Source organism: Chionomys nivalis, chromosome 1, assembly GCF_950005125.1.
Source record: "Chionomys nivalis chromosome 1, mChiNiv1.1, whole genome shotgun sequence".
In the NCBI taxonomy this organism is placed as follows: domain Eukaryota; kingdom Metazoa; phylum Chordata; class Mammalia; order Rodentia; family Cricetidae; genus Chionomys; species Chionomys nivalis.
In genome coordinates, this window is record NC_080086.1 from 127,313,863 (window position 1) to 127,330,700 (window position 16,838).

The 16,838-nt window shown below is 38.8% G+C and overlaps 1 protein-coding gene across 3 annotated transcripts in view; it reads left to right on the forward strand.

Moving 5' to 3' along the window:
- The window catches only part of Prkd3 (protein kinase D3), a 67,999-nt gene that overhangs the window by 35,664 nt on the left and 15,497 nt on the right, over window positions 1–16,838 (forward strand). For all 3 annotated transcript variants that reach the window (XM_057769510.1, XM_057769520.1, XM_057769530.1), the window contains 6 exons: window positions 4,191–4,383; window positions 5,187–5,264; window positions 7,840–8,023; window positions 8,974–9,097; window positions 12,300–12,377; window positions 13,567–13,843. In XM_057769510.1, the coding sequence (XP_057625493.1) occupies window positions 4,191–4,383; window positions 5,187–5,264; window positions 7,840–8,023; window positions 8,974–9,097; window positions 12,300–12,377; window positions 13,567–13,843 (934 nt within the window). The remainder of the gene's footprint in view (window positions 1–4,190; window positions 4,384–5,186; window positions 5,265–7,839; window positions 8,024–8,973; window positions 9,098–12,299; window positions 12,378–13,566; window positions 13,844–16,838) is intronic.

The window sequence follows — 16,838 nt, forward strand, 5'->3', positions numbered from 1 at the left end:
GGACTTTTAGTAGTTATTCTTGGTGATTTTATTAGACATGTGACATCCTAAAACAGGTGATAGCAGAGTATAGTAATGTGGCTACTCTTAAGGCACTTTGAATGTAATAATGATGACAAGGCCTACCTACAGCAATAGGTTATACTTTGTGCCCCCCGGGATTGCATATCATTTAGTCCACCGTGTGAGCCTCCTTTTCATTACCCTGGCACCTAGTCACATACTTCACTTAATCTTACATACAATCATCAGGTCAGGTTTCCTAATATACAACTCTGATTATGTTTCTCTCCACTAGGTAACTATGTTAGGGCTCTCCAGAGGAGCAAACCTATACAGCAGAGTGAGTGTGTGTGTGCACGTGCGTAGATGTGTGTGTATTTAAGTGACAGGATTTATGGACTGGGAAGCAGGAGAAACTAATAACTACTTAGAAACTGGAAGCCTCAGAGTATGTGGGACGCTGATTTGAAGTCCACTGGAGAGCTACTGGTAGACGTCTGCCTTCAGAGGCTGGTGCATACGGAGTCTGACACACACAGTGGTGGCAGGAGAAATCAACTCTGCTGATTGGCACAGTATGTGAAATGTGCATTGCTTCTTGCTGCATCTGGACCCACACCCCATCAGTGATGCCACACACACTGACAGCATGTCTTTCCCACTCAGTATTTCCAGTCAGTTTACTGACCCACATGGCGGTGGTCTAAACCAGCATTTACCTAGACCTATAATGTAGCTTATTCTCTGAATGCCACCACAGTTTTGAAACCTCCCTGTTTGTGAGTCTAACATTCTGCTTGTGTTTGTGTACTAGATTATAGAAGATGAATAAGTTTCTAAATCTGAATAAACAGATAAATAAAAGCCAGGCTATAAAGCCTCACTGAGTAAGGAAATAAGTTTGGAAACAGACATACTGGGAGCAAACCTTTAAGCGTAACTCTGAGATTGCTGTTGTCTGCACATACAAGGATATTGTGCTCATCGCAGAAGACAGTGTAAAGAGGTTTGTGAGCTCAGAGAAGTTCTGTGTCCTTATGTGCCTCACTTTTCTTAGCACAGTACTTGGTACTTAGTAGATACAAGTGAACAAACGAGTGTGCTGCTCCTCAAACTGTGAGCTGTACCGCCAGAGCTAGTGTCTGCATGGCGCTGGAGCCACAGGCTGCTCAAATGACTCTTCAGAGTCATAGGACACGTTAATAGGAAATACTCAAATTAAGTCCAGATTTTATGAGTTATTTTTTCCCCTAATGTATTGTTCCTTTCAAGGATAAATAGAGTAGTTTAATGAAGATATTGTGTGCTTGGTAGTACTTGAAATGGCTTACATCTGCGAATCATAATCTTGCCATTGGTTGTTTTAATAACCTCCATCTTCATATATTGGTCCTATCAGGACTTTTGTATACTAGCACAATGCAAGACTTTAAGCTATTGTCTATTTAACAAAATCTTTACAAACTGAGATATCAAAGTAAAAATCTATGTAGCTTGCTGGGCGGTGGTGGCGCACACCTTTAATCCCAGCACTCGGGAGGCAGAGACAGGTGGATCTCTGTGAGTTCGAGGCTAGCCTGGTCTACAAGAGCTAGTTCCAGGACAGGAACCTAAAGCTACGGAGAAACCCTGTCTCAAAAAAAAAAAAAAAATCTATGTAGCTCTCTTGTAAAAAAAAAAAAACTCTCGTTTTTATATATTGCTTAGCCACAGGAGGAGATTTTTGAGGTAGAGAAAGAAAGGTTATCCCAGTACTCAAGCAACGATCATGAGTTCTAGGCCAGTCAGACCCTGCTACAACAACAAACACCTGGTTAATAAATAAATAAAGTAGAAAAGGAATACTATGATATAGAGACTAAGAATCAGAAGCTATGTATAGACATATATAAGGCCTAGGGGGAAAACTGATAGTAGAAAATTAATATATCTTATACACTGAACCCCACAGGGAACCTGTCTGGTACAGAGAAGTATATTGCTTTAAGAGGCACACAAATGATGCTCTGATGTCAGCTATCCAGTCTGTTAGGAGCCTAGGGGAGAACAGAAGACAGAGGAAAGGGAAAAGTACAGCCATCCTATAGTATTCCTAGGGTAGGCTCTGGGACCTCCAGCAAATTGTGAAATCCATTAGTGTTCAACTCCTTTATAGTCGTAGACACAATATTTGCGTATAACCTACATACATCCAAGCTCTCTTGCTAAATATACTGACATCCTCCTCCCTTCAATTGCTCATTAAGTTGGACAAACTTTCCCTGCCATCCTCACCGACAGAGACAATCACTGTGACTGATGGGATCATATTGTGGGTCAGCGCATACTGAGAGAAGAAAAACGTTTATTTCTGGAGTTTGATGCGGAAGACCTAACCACTGACATTAATCTCTGAGTCTAGTTCCATATTTAGATGGGGATAGAATTTAAGTAACCCTTATACTGACAGGTGACTGCTCCAGATGCACTGCCTGGTGCATGTGCTCGGTACTATATCCCTAATGCCCTGATATCAGCAGGGCCTGAATAAAGACATTAACTGGCCATTGGCATATGAAAAGACCTGCTAGAGAAACCTCTCATTTACAGGAATGCCCTGTGTTTCTGATAACTAGTAGTTAAATCAGTCCTACCGTGTCTTGTATGGTTTGAATTGAGACAAACCGAAAACAATAGATGCAGGAGCAGGAACTGCACAGTTGACTGTCACACCTGTGCTTTACACAGGTTGAGGGAGCATCAGGGCAGGCTCAGACACCATTTAGGATGGTGAAGACAGTCTTTAGTCTTCAGTCATCTGGGGAACTAAAGACGGGATCGTGTTTAGATCATTTTGTATTCCAATGTATAACAGCACTTAGCATGTAAGAATCAGTGGATGTGTATTCAGTGAATGGAATGAGCTGCACTGAGCTGGCCTATAATTTAGTTTGATTATTCCCTTTGTTTAGAGAGCTGTAGCTACAAAAACCCACTTATCTCCTAAGCTACATAAACATTTTTAATTCTCTTTAATTTTTTAGCTTCACTTGGAAGAAGAAAACAAAAACTGGAAAATATTTGCAATATCAAGGAGTTGCTTAAAATCTAACTACTATCACTAATGCTGTCCAGTTTATTTTTCTGTTTGTCTGCCATAGTTTAGTTCAAATCCCTACAAGCATATTCTAGAATTGTTGGGAAATTTTGAAGTTATATTTTGTTTCGGGCTATTTTCAGTAATACAATATGAGCAGGGACCGTGATTCCTCAGTTCTTTGCTTTTCCTGTGATTAACTACTTTTCAGCTCTGAGTGGGTAGTAACATCTGTTGGAAATTCCTTGTCAGGTATTGAGTTTTATTGTAAAATGCAAAATGTGCCTGGCAAATACTAATTGTGCATGTGTGTACATGGTTGGTGTGTGTGTGTTTGCATATGTGCTCACATGCACAGAAGGGTTGGGGGATGGAAACAATAGAAAGCTATTTGGTTGGCTGAGGAACCTGCTTTTATTGGTGATAGAATGAGCTCCATTGTAGGAAGCTATGGAACGTGCCACTGGCAGTAATGCCTACCTCAACCGCAAAGTCAAAGTCCGTAGGAGAGCAAACTGTAGGCCAACTCACGGCAATGGGAAATTGTTCAAGTCCATTGGACCTTCCCTGGGAGTGGAGGGCAAGATATCGTTGGTGTTTTGGACTCATGATTGGACCCTATGTTCTCCCCTTGCTCACCATTTAATCCCTTCTTCTCAACACCAAGGATCTCTCTCTTCTTCAAGTGTGTCTGACAATGTAGAGAAATAATCCAGATAACGGAACTATCTATCATTGAACTGCCCCCCATTAAGTCAAATGGATAGTTCCCTAGGTAGTCTGGAGCCAGTGCTGCCTCTGTCTTAACTCTATATTTGTTTTCGAAGGTGCTAAGAACTGAAATCTGCCGGCAGTTTCTCTGCTCTTAAAAATGATCCAAATAAAATAATTTTTCTACACTTTGTTCTTATGTTAGGAATTGCTCAGATTCTTCGAGAGTATGTACTTTCCTCATGCAAATGCTGGTAAATTAAGTCCAGAGGAAACTGCTGAGGGCCAATTTTTTAAATGTTGACTTTAGTATTCCCAATAAATAACTTGTGCTTAAGCTTTGCTGCCAACACTTTGTTTTTAATCTTAACTTAAACTGACAGATTTACGTATGTTTTAGTCCCATGCTCACCAAGAACCAAGCAAGAGAATCCCGTCCTGGAGTGGTCGTCCAATCTGGATGGAAAAGATGGTGATGTGCAGAGTCAAAGTCCCACACACATTTGCCGTCCACTCCTACGGCCGGCCAACCATATGTCAGTACTGCAAGCGGCTGCTGAAAGGGCTTTTCCGCCAGGGCATGCAGTGCAAAGGTAGGGTGCTTACGTTTCCGCTACGATTCATGTATGCTTTTTATAATAGATACAAGTTTAAAATATCTAAGTTTCAGAAACATTTACTATAAAAATTGTTCTTACTGCCGGGCGGTGGTGGTGCACGCCTTTAATCCCAGCACTTGGGAGGCAGAGGCAGGCGGATCTCTGTGAGTTCGAGGCCTGCCTGGTCTACAAGAGCTAGTTCCAGGACAGGAACCAAAAGCTACGGAGAAACCCTGTCTCGAAAAAATCCAAAAAAAAAAAAAAAATATATATATATATATATATATATATAAATATAAATATATATATTGTTCTTACTGTTAGCTTAAAAAAAGAAAGGGAGAACTATATGTACACACACACACACACAAGAGCCAAATTACTTTGATCTCTAGTGTTTTATACTGTTAAAAAAGGACTATATGGGAAATATAGCAACTATATGGGAAATAAAGGCATTTATTCTCATTTAAATTAAGTATAAGACCACATGGCTGGTAAGTAGAAAATCTGTACATGCCATAGATTCCTCATGAAGAGAAGGAGGGCTGGAGCTGCTAACGTGTTTGCATCCTACCATTGGCCTTAGCTTCATTACACAGACAAAGAAACTGATCCCTAACTGGGTTAAAAAAAAAAAAAAAGAAAAGAAAGAAAAACTATTAAATGCCTTCAGAAGTTGAGACCAGACTATGTTCCAAGACTTGCGTTTTAGAGGGAGGAGGACTCATTCAAAGGGAGTGTGGCTATATCCGACCTTACCTGTTTAACTCACAAGCTGAATATTTTTATTTTAGATTGCAAATTCAACTGCCATAAACGCTGCGCATCAAAAGTACCAAGAGACTGCCTTGGCGAGGTTACTTTCAATGGAGGTAAAATTATATATTTTTCTTAACTTCTATAAAACCTAGAAAAGGTCATGACTCCATATGTTGTCTGGATAAGGTTGTTTATATACTTTATTTTACTGGCTTTGTTCAAGGTTTTCTTTTTTTTTAAGTGTTCATTAAATTTTATGTACATTACAGTTTTGCCTGCAGGTATGTACATGTAAGGGAGTCAGATCCCATATAATGGAGTTACAGACAGTTATGAGCTGCCCATGTAAGTGCTGGGAATTGAACACGGATCCTTTGGAAGAACAATTAACACTCTTAACCTCTGAGCCATCTCTCCAGCGCCCTGTTCAAGGTTTTCTTCTGACTTAATAACTAAGCAGAAAACGGAGATCACTGATGCTGTCATTAGTAGTTAATGCCTTTCCATCTTTCCTTTAGCCCCTTGCTACTCTGCGGCCTCCAGTATCCAGTGGTGCTGCATAGTGACTTCCAGATGCACTTTTAAAATCTTGCTATTGCCTTTATTCTGTAATTATTGACTTTTTTTAAAAAAAATATTTATTTATTTATTATGTATACAATATTCTGTCTGTGTGTATGCCTGCAGGCCAGAAGAGGGCACCAGACCTCATTACAGATGGTTGTGAGCCACCATGTGGTTGCTGGGAATTGAACTCAGGACCTTTGGAAGAGCAGGCAATGCTCTTAACCTCTGAGCCATCTCTCCAGCCCCTATTTATTGACTTTTAAATGTAAGAACAACCTTCTGAGGTAATCCTAATAAATGTCTAAAACACAAAGACATTAACTAATTTGCCCAATAATTAGGGCTAAGAAATGGCAAAGCTAGAATTTGAACCTGTTTCTGGCTCTTTGGTCTTTCTTTCAAGTAATCTATGACCATCTTCCTCCCAGAGAGTGCTAGCGAAGCCGTTACCCACTTTTGGAAGGGAGGGATAGGGCTTTAGGCTTTAGGCTTCTGACATCATTTTCCTTTAACAGTTTATATGGGAGATAACAGTAAATGTAAGGAAACCTCTAGGAATAGGCTAAGGATTGAAAATCCAACTCCTTGAGAATCTAATTAACATTTTCTGCATATTTTCCATGGCTCTCAGTTGTCTTGGGTCTGTTTAGGCTAGTATTAAATATCATAGATGGGGTAGTTTGTAAACAACGGAAACTAATTTCCCATAGTTCTGAAGACTGAGAAATCCAGGACGCCAGCAGATTCTGAGTTTGGCGAGAGTCTTACTTCCTGGTTCATGGAAGACACCATTTAGCTCCATGGTAACATGCTGGAATGTGCAAAGAAGGTCTTTGAGCACCAATGCACATCATAGGAGCCTTCGCAACTGATCACCTCCCGAAGGCTTTGAATACCATTACCTTAGAAGGTAGATTTAATACACAGGTTTTGGGTAAAACCTGTCATTTACACCATAGCTAGTTGACATCATTGGTAGAGTATCACTGGTTTTTCCCATGCCTAAAGTCTTGTCTAGCTTTATAATTTACTCTTTTTTTTGTGCTTTTCTACCTTCTAATAAGTGGATTTTAAATAATGTTTATTCATTTTAATTTGCATTTCTTTGCTTACTTATGAGTTTGAACATCTTTCAAGTATTTGTTTTGTTATTTGTGTACCCCAGCCCCCACTGCGTTGCCTGTTCAAATGCTTATTTTTCTAATTTGACATACTAATAATTCTTTCATTTATAGGTGGCATAATGATTTGACAGGATTTGTTTTTAGCAGCTTTGCTGAGATCTAGTTTGTTTGTTTTATGTTTACCCATTTGATATATTCACAAAGTTTGGCAGCCATTACTCTGTCTAATGTTAGGAATTTTCATTTTCCTCCACAATTATGTAGTTCATAGTCCCGTCCCATTCATCTCCTCTCCAATAGCCTCCGGCAGCCAGTAGACAACTTTCTACTTTTATGTTAGTCTATTTTAGAAATTGTGTATAAATATAGTTATATAATAAATATGCAGGCTAATGAGTGTCTCCTTTTTAGTTAACATAATGTTTTCAGAGTTCATACACACTGTAACTATGTCAGTATTTAGTTCTTCTTATGGACAAATGGTACCACTCTCAGAGAAATAACCAAAGTTTATTTTTGCAGTTACCAGTCAGTGGGTGTCTGAGGTGTAACTCCGTGGGTTGTCAGGGATATTGTCACTGTGCACTTTAGTATTACTTCTGTGAGCATGTTTTCATTTAACTTGGGCAGGGACTCTGTTTAACATTCTGAAGACCTGCCAGCCTTCCAAAGTCACTGTGCTGGCTTACAGCCCATCAACATTTAAATAAATGTTTTATCTTTTATTAGTGAATTATAGAATTTCAGTGAGTATTCTGAATACAACTCCCTTATCTGATGTTTTCTGCATATACTTTCTCAGTAAAGCTCTTGCCTAAAATTTGCAAGGCCTTGGATTTGATCCCCCAGCACACAAAACAAGTAAGAAACAAGCAAAGACTCCCTCATCTTGAATCTTCAAGGATATTTTTCTCAAGTTTTAATTTTAAGACTGATCTGATTAAATGCATTGATACTCTATCAATATTAAACTGCAGTTCATTTAAAACTCCCTTAGAGCCTTCCAGTCTGGGAACTGATGCAGATATACCCATGGATATTGACAGTAACGATGTGAACAGCGACGGCAGTAGGGGCTTGGATGACTCAGAGGAGCCATCCCCACCAGAAGACAAAATGTTCTTCCTGGACCCGACTGACGTTGACGTGGAGCGAGATGAGGAGACTGTTAAGACAATCAGGTAATAAACTAAGCTGCTGCCAAGGGCAAAGGCAGGTCAGCATCTCCATTAAGGAAAGGTGGCATTTCTTTAAGTGGAATTTTAAATGTAATTTAAAATCTAATTAAATAGGCTAATTCTTTTTTGCATGCATCACAATATTTCTAAAATAAGTTCTATCACATTTACTATCTACTCAAGATAGAAAGTACAAGAATTTTTACGTTCTTGAAAAGAAGAGGACTTTATTTAATAAAGTCTGGATAAAATATCCAGCTATGGAGCAGCTGCCTCAAGGTGCCAGTGTTAAATCATTAATGGAACAACCCGGTTTCTTCACACATACAGGTTACCAGGTGGTGACATGAGCAACGAAGAATGCATTCCTGAGATGCTTTCATACACACACACCAAACTGCACGTTTTCTCCAGATACAATTTTACTTGACCTGATTTTACTTACTACAATGTTTAATTTTCTTAATATCCATAAGTAATTTCTCTTAATAATATTTTTCTTTAATATGATCAACTGACTACTAATTTTGAAATTTGAACCCAGTGAAGTTGAGTAAACATGTTTTGCTTTATGAATTTATTCTTCTGCCTAGGGCAAGAAAATTCCTCATCAGCAAACCCAAATGAATCCCCCAGGCTCCAGGTCATCTGACTGGAAGACCCTTCTGCTGCAGCTGTCGTCTCCCCTCCCTTCCCTACCCTCTCGTGTGTCCACGGCCTTCCAGAAAAGATCATGACAAACTCTTAGTTACAGTATTATAAGAACTTGATACGCTAACTGTGCATCAGTATAACAGGACTAATTCATTTTCTTTTTAAGTCATTGTCTTATAATATTTTGAAAAACATTAGCTCAGTTATCTTTGAAAATTTTGATGAGGCTATATATAGTATGTTTGATACTTTATAAATAGATACTGAAAATATTGATCATAAATTTAAATATTTTTTAGTCCATCCACAAGCAATAATATTCCATTGATGAGGGTTGTACAGTCCATCAAGCACACAAAGAGGAAGAGCAGCACAATGGTGAAGGAAGGGTGGATGGTCCATTATACCAGCAGGGATAACCTGGTCAGTAATTGCATACAATTGAATGTGCTAGTAAAACTTGATAGTAATTTTTACTTTATGCACTTTTAAAATTAAGAATGAAATATATATTAAGACATTATATACAATATAGAAATGTATAAAAGTTATGAGTAATGATTCTAGCTAAAGATGGAAAAAATTGGAATTGCATTTGAATAGTCATCTACAATAAGGTAGGAAACAACTGTTTTGTGTGTATAAACAGTGTAAATGTGCATGTTCTCTTTGGATCAGTGTAAGCAAAAGGGAAGAATTGTAAAGGTTAGTTGAGCGGCAGAGGAAGACAACAGAGTGGAGTCAAAAATGCTGGCTTCAGAGCTAGGCCCTCTTAAGTCTGTCACCAAAACTGTAAACATGGTACAGTTACATCTTTATGCCTCTGTTTCTCTGTCTATAAAGTCTGTGTAATAGTAGTACTTTCTTATACATCCAAATGAGCCAGTATATATAAGAAGAGCTTAGGACAATATTTGGTATATAGTAAGCAGTCAGTTTAGAACAGTAGCCATTAAAATTTGCTGAGTATTTTCTAGTAAGCCTTTTAAGAACAATACGAAGTTAGATTGCTGCAGTGTTCAGACCTCCTCAGGGAAGTCTCTTTGTGCAGAGGGTGACAGTTAATGCAGGAACTCACCACTGGTCACATCACAGAAAGTAAGTTTCTATGGCGTGTTCAGCCACATCAGACCTGCTCTTCTTCTCAAGACTCCAGAGACCACTGCAAAAGAGGGGCAGAAAGATTGTAAGAGCCAGAGTTGGGGAGGACCCAAGTGAACAGTGTCTTCTGGACATGTCGAAACTGCTGTGTTCATGACCTCCAGCAACTGTGGCTACCTGTACAAGATCAAGCGGGTCACCATTCCAGCTCCTGTTCTAGCCAAGGGCTTTGGGGGAGGGAGACTTGATCTTCTTTAAGGTTATGGCTCCTAGTAGGTCAGCCATGCATCATCAATGGCCCCATACCCAGGAATTTATGGGTGGCACCAGTTGAACTATAGGTGATACAAAATTGGGGAGATGGGTGTGAGAACTGGTCAGAGTTGGGGGGAGTAATGAGGGTAAGAATGATCAAAATTCATTATATGCATCTATAAAATGCTCAAAAAATAAAAATATTTAAAACATACAGTGTTTAATATATTTAGGTGGTTTCCATAAGGTTTTCATATGGTGCCAGCAGTACAGATTATGACTGAGTATTTTTCCATTTGTTTATAATCCATGTCCTTTCAGCCGGAGTTTAAAAAATATAAACACACATTTGAGAGTTTACTGGTGTGTCTAATGATGGGTAATTCAGTAAATAGTATTGGGATAACCAAATAGCTGTTTGGGGTGGAAATGACTGTAACATAAATCACACTTTACATGTAGCAAAACTAAATAAAGACTTAAATGGTCTCAAGTTAAACCACTAGAAGAAACATGGAAGAGTTATTTTATAAAGGCCATATTGGAGAGGGGAGATCAATTAACCAATCTCATGAAAGAAATTCTCTATGGAAACCTGAAAACAAGACAAATGACAAACTGAAAAGGGCATTTCAACTTACACTTTAAATAAGAACTAATCAAGAATTGTGAATAAAGCCAACAAATTGACAATAAAAAATACTACAACCCAATAAAAAAGCAAATTAATATGAAAGGAGAAATCACAGAAAGGGAAATAAAATTACTCTTATACATAAAATGTGGTTTTCTTTATAATAAAAGAAATATTAACTTCAATTTGCACTGACATAACAATTTTCTTTTTTTTTTTTTGGTACATCAGAAATCAAAATGCTCATAATACAGTACAGTTAGACAGCCAGTGGATCTCAGCCTGTGGATCACGACCCTTTGCGGGTCAAACAGTTCTTTCACAGGGGTCACCTAGGGCCATCGGAAGACACAGACGTTTACATTGCAGTGCATAGCAGAAACAAAGTTATAGTTATGAAGTAGCAATGAAAATAATTTTATGATTGGGGGTCACCACATGAGGAACCATATTAAAGGGTTGCACCATTAGGAAGGTTGAGAACCACTGGTCTGAGTAGTCACCTGTGTGTTAGGGATACAACTAAATCAGGTCAAGTCATATGTAAAATAAAACACTATCAAAACAGTTTTTATATCTTTTTAATTTTTTTCTGTTTTTTTAAGGATTTCATATATGTATACAGTCAGTGAAATATATCTACTCCATTTTCCCCATGTCCCCCCAACACATCACCCTTTCAACTTCATATCTTTCTGTGTGTATGATAAACACGAAGTCAAGTTAATGAGTACTACCAATAAATGCCTGGATATATGGCCACCCACTGGAGTATGCAAACCCTACCAGCGTCCATATCCTCAAAAGAAGTGAATTATTCCCCCTCTCCCAGCAACTGTCCACTATTAATGACTCCTCATTAAGGGGATAAACCTGAGGATCATCCACTCCACCTATACCAGGATTTTCTCTGGCTTGATCTGGTTTAGTCTTGTGCAAAATAACCACAGTTGCTATGAGTATGATTGCAAAGCTGTGCCATTCCCTGAAGGTGGCATTTCACAGGGCTCCTCCCAACCTCTGGTTCTTCCTGCCTGCTGTGTGATGTCTGAGCCCTGGTAGTGATTGGCTAAATATCAATGTACCATTTAGAACTGAGCACTGAGTCTTTTTGTTCTCAGCACATTGACCAGTTGAGAAACCTTTGACCTGGCTTAAGTGCAGCTCAGGTCTCTCAGCTGGAGCTAGGGGAACTGGAGAAGTGTGGGTCTGGGGGCTCTCATCCTGGAAGCCCTTACCGGTAAGCACCAGGAACTGGGTAAAACAGGATGGTTGGAGAGTGAGAACCACTTTGCTGTTGGTGCTCAGGAAGAAGCTCTGTGTGTATCTTTTGAGAAATTTAGCATATAAGTCAATTACATAAATCTATGCATGTAAATAATCCATAGACATTTGTGTGACCGTCTACAAAAGGATCCCTCAAAACCTAACATAGCTTGCTTGGGGAAGAGTAGGCTGGGATGGGAGTCACTGTGGGAGTGATAATTTTCACTAGGTTTCTTTTCTGTATTTTGGAATCTCAAGCCCCATTGTTTAAGCCTACTCAGAATAGAGGAGTGGATACTCAAGGGAAAGTGCAAGTATTTTGGAAGGAGTAGTTTTTGAACCACATTTTCTACCTTCTGTTTTTAATAGAGGAAGAGGCATTATTGGAGACTTGACAGCAAATGTCTAACATTGTTTCAAAATGAATCTGGATCAAAATATTATAAGGTAAGGGTTTTGCATTTTATAAGATGTTAAAATAGTATTTTCTGGTTTCAGTCAAGTTTTATATGGTTAACTTCATTTTTATGTGAGTATCCTTATGACTGCCTAATATAGTTTACAGTGGTCATTTTAGGTCCTTGTTGGAACAGCTGCTCTTCAGCTCCTTTTCACATACACACAGACTAAAAAAGCTGAATTGCCTATGTTTTTTGGCCTAATATTTGGACTGAACTAATTGATGGTTTAGGCCAACGTATAGACTAGAAGGAATGCATAAGCAACCTCACTGCCCGGGATTCTTTTTCTTGCTCAGCTTAAAGGTATTGCTTGCAGAAGAGCAGTCACAGAGACACAGCTATTGAGTGGTACTGACTCATTGAAGTTGACGAGTGTTGGATATGGAGGAAAACTACCTCCTCCATATGCTTTTCTGCTTGTGTCTTAATGATCTGCTCCACCCCAAGTCTCTCCCTTATTTCACTGTGTATATGTGTGTTTGTGTGTGAACATGCATGTACACCCGTGCATACACATTGCATCTGCAGGTACATGCAAGAACAGAGATGGATGTCAGATGTCTTTCTCTATTTTTGTCTACCTTTTCTTGAAGTATAAGATCTTTTTTATGTGTATGGGTTTTTTATCTCTCTATGTATATGCACTGTGTGCATGCCTGGGGCCCATAGTCGCCAGAAGAGGGTATTGGGTCCTCTGTAACTAGAATTACAGGTAGTTGTGAGCTACCATGTGGATGGGAACTACACCCAAATCCTCTGCAAGAGTAGAAAGTGCTCTTAACTACTGAGCCATCTCTCTAGCCCCTCTACCTTATTTTTTAAGATGGGGTCTTTTACTAAGTCTGGAGCTCACCGTTTTGGAAAGACCAGCCAGCCAATGAGCTCCTGGAGATCCATCTGTCCCTGCCTGCCACCCTCCAGCTCTGGGAATCTGACAGGTCCTCATGCTTGCCCGTCTAGCACATCTCCTGTGCCCTGAGTCTCTAATACTCTGTGTGTTGCCTCTAGCATTGCTGGACACTTAAGACAGATATACCATAATGTAATCCATATACCGTATACTGTATTGATCTTAATGGCATTCATAAACATGCTTATCTTTGATTCTTTAGTGTATTTAAAGAATAAAACCAAGTATATATTCATAGTTTTTCAATGACTAACTTTTATTTCAGGAAATTCCACTTTCAGAAATTCTCCGTGTATCTTCTCCACAAGATTTCACCAGCATTTCACAAGGCAGTAACCCACACTGTTTTGAAATCATCACTGATACTGTGGTGTACTTTGTTGGGGAGAATAATGGGAGCAGCTCTCACAACCCTGTTCTCGCTGCCACTGGAGTGGGACTTGATGTAGCACAAAGCTGGGAAAAAGCAATTCGCCAGGCCCTCATGCCTGTAACTCCTCAAGCGAGCGTGTGCACTTCTCCAGGTCAAGGGAAAGACCACAGTAAGTGGAAATACCTTGGTGGCTTCTCCTTGTCTTGAGCATTTGTAGATATACTTGAGTGACTGTGCTCTTTTTTTTTTCTTTTTCTATTTTGCATTTTTAATGTGTAAGTTTTGTCTTTAATAGGAAATACTATTTTAGATAATAATTTCATAAAGTTACACTGGATGTCATTCATATGTACATATGCAAGAATACATATGTGAGTGATGACTCAGTGTCTAGCCACAACTACACCTACAGAATTAATCTCCTTACATTTAAACTCTGCATCTACCAGCCTGCTCTCTGTCCGATCTGAGACAGGTTTTTTTTCTTTTTTTGCCTCTCTATAGTAGTAGCTACTTTGTAGAATTGTTAATGTTAAAGAACAGTGCTACAGTACTTAGCATCGATGAAGTCTCATGAGATTAAGTATTGGTACTTTATTTCCTGCTGGCATATAAATCTGTAATAAAGTACTGTGTCTACATTATACACATAAAACCTGTTAAGTCACAATGATGTTACTTTTAAGTTAATCAGGACAGAAATTAAAATGATACTGAGGTGGCCATGGTGGTACATGACTTTCATTCCAGCAATGGAGAGACAGAGACATGTGGATCTATGAGTTAGAGGCCAGCCTGGCCTGTATAGCAAGTGCCAGCCAGGGCCATAATGAGATTCTGTCTCAGAAAGAGGAGAGAGGGTATTACACCAACACGTTATAAAATTAAACCCAAGTTAAATAAAGGTTGAATGAATATTTAATAGTAAATAAATTATCGTACAGTATCACTTTTACCTTGTTGTAATAATGTCTATAGAGAATTATAGAGAAACAACTCATTCATTATATTGAAATAAGTATCAACTACTTTCCAAATAAAGTGTATCTCAGTTTACCTATATTGTTTTATGCAACTTCTTTGTGCATTATCTTAGACCTTAAACTAAAATTCAGAAGAGAAATAATAAAAGCTATTTAAGGGAATATGATATATACGGGTGTTAGAAAGTAGCAAAATACAGTACAGGAACCAAATAAGGAATGCTTCACTGTGGAAACTGAGATCTGGATAGGAAAAGTAGCGATTTCATAATAGAAATTATGGTTTGGAATTTGGGCTGCAGTCAAGACTAGGATAGGCAGAGGTAAATGAGGAAGGGGAGGAGGTAGTCTTGCCTTCACTTGGGAGACGGGAGTAATCAAAAGGATGAAGGCTGTAGTCATGTGCATCTTTGCTGTTCAGTGTGACCTGAAAAAGGATAGGGAAATGGATGGTAAATACTTAACAGTATTTAAGTTCTGGGAAGATTTAGACAAAATAACATTTAACCAAAACTAAGATCCCTCCCCCTAGAAATGATAGAGACATATACACACACATTTTATTTTTAATATCCAAAATCTCTGAGGCAGAATCATAGGCGAATGTAGACGCATTGCTGTTGCTTACTTTGCTGTGTGATCTTGGACTCTGTCATCTAAAGTGGGAAGAAAAATAAATGTACACAGTATACTTGGCGTAGTGCCTGGCACTTAACCTAGTATTGCTCCTGCTTTGTTGCTCTGGCTATCTATACAATAGCCAATCTGGAACCTCTAGAAATTAAAACTGGATAAATCCAGATAGAGGAGACCATGGAGAAAAAATGAAACTAGCCACTGAAAGGCAGTGGCAGGCACGTTAATTCTGTTCGTGCCTTTTCTTGATTGTTGTTTAAAGATCTGAATTACTTTCAGGGTGTGGTGGTATGCTCCTTTAATTCCAGAACTCCAGAAGGTAGAGGCAGGTGTATGTCTTTGAGTACGAGGCCAACATGGTCTTTGTAGAGAGTTTCAGGCCAGTCTGGATTACATAATGGTATACTTCAGTACCACTGTATAAATTTATCTAATTTAAGCTTTTTAGTGAAAATTAAGAGAGCTTTTTAAAAAAAAATGTGCACAGCTGTTTTACCTTTATGTGTGTCTATGAACTACATATGTGAATGATCGCCCTCAGCGGCCAGAAGAGGGCATCAGAGCCACTAGGACTGGAGCTACCGATTGTTGTGAGCCACCCTGTGGGTGCTGGGACTCAAACCCAGGTCCTCTTTAAGAACAGACAGTGTCTTAGTCACTGAACCATCTCCAGATGCATGCTTTTTTATATTTTATGAAGCACGATTAATAAAAGCTCAAGGTCAGAAATTGGAGTTCAACCTAAAGATCCAAAAAGCAAAACAGCTAGCCACTGTCTTGACCTCAGTCTGAAATAGTGATCCTACTTCCTGGAATCTCAAAAGGAGACTGTGTGACTGAGAGCTGTTTCCTCCCATTTTATAATCCTCTCTAGGGCTGGGATTAAAGGTGTGCACCACTGTCATTAAAGGCATGCACCGCCCAGTTTCTATGGCAACTAGTGTTGCTACTGAGATTAAAGATGTGTGTCACCATAACCTGGTCTGAAAGGCTGACCAGTGGGGCTGTTTACTCTCAGATCTTCAGGCGGTCTTTATTTATTAAATTACAATTAAAATCCACTACGGTTTTAAAACAATATAAGCAGAATAGAGATATAAATATTACAGTCCTCATTCCCTAGCCTATAGCACTCACTCCCCAGAAGTAACATTTTTATTTTTAATTCAGACCCTGCTACCCTACAGCTTGTTTTTTCTTCATCTGATTCTGACAGTGCTGGTAACTAAATCCAGGGCCTTACACTTCTCACATAATAGACAAATGCTCTCTCACTGATCCATGCCAACGCTGCCCATAATAGGACATCATGGCTAGTTTTCTGACTCAGTAGTTATGGTTCTGTGTTGTTTACTAAATAGAGTATTATTTTATATAGATGTGTCATTTTATTTACTCAGTTCTTGTTGGTGGATTAGTATTGATATAACATTTTATTGAATATATTATCTGTATTGATGTATTTTTAAGTTAATACGCTATTGATTTTAATGCTAGTAAATTATATTAAGTCACATACTAATTTTTGTGCTTTTTCTCATTTCA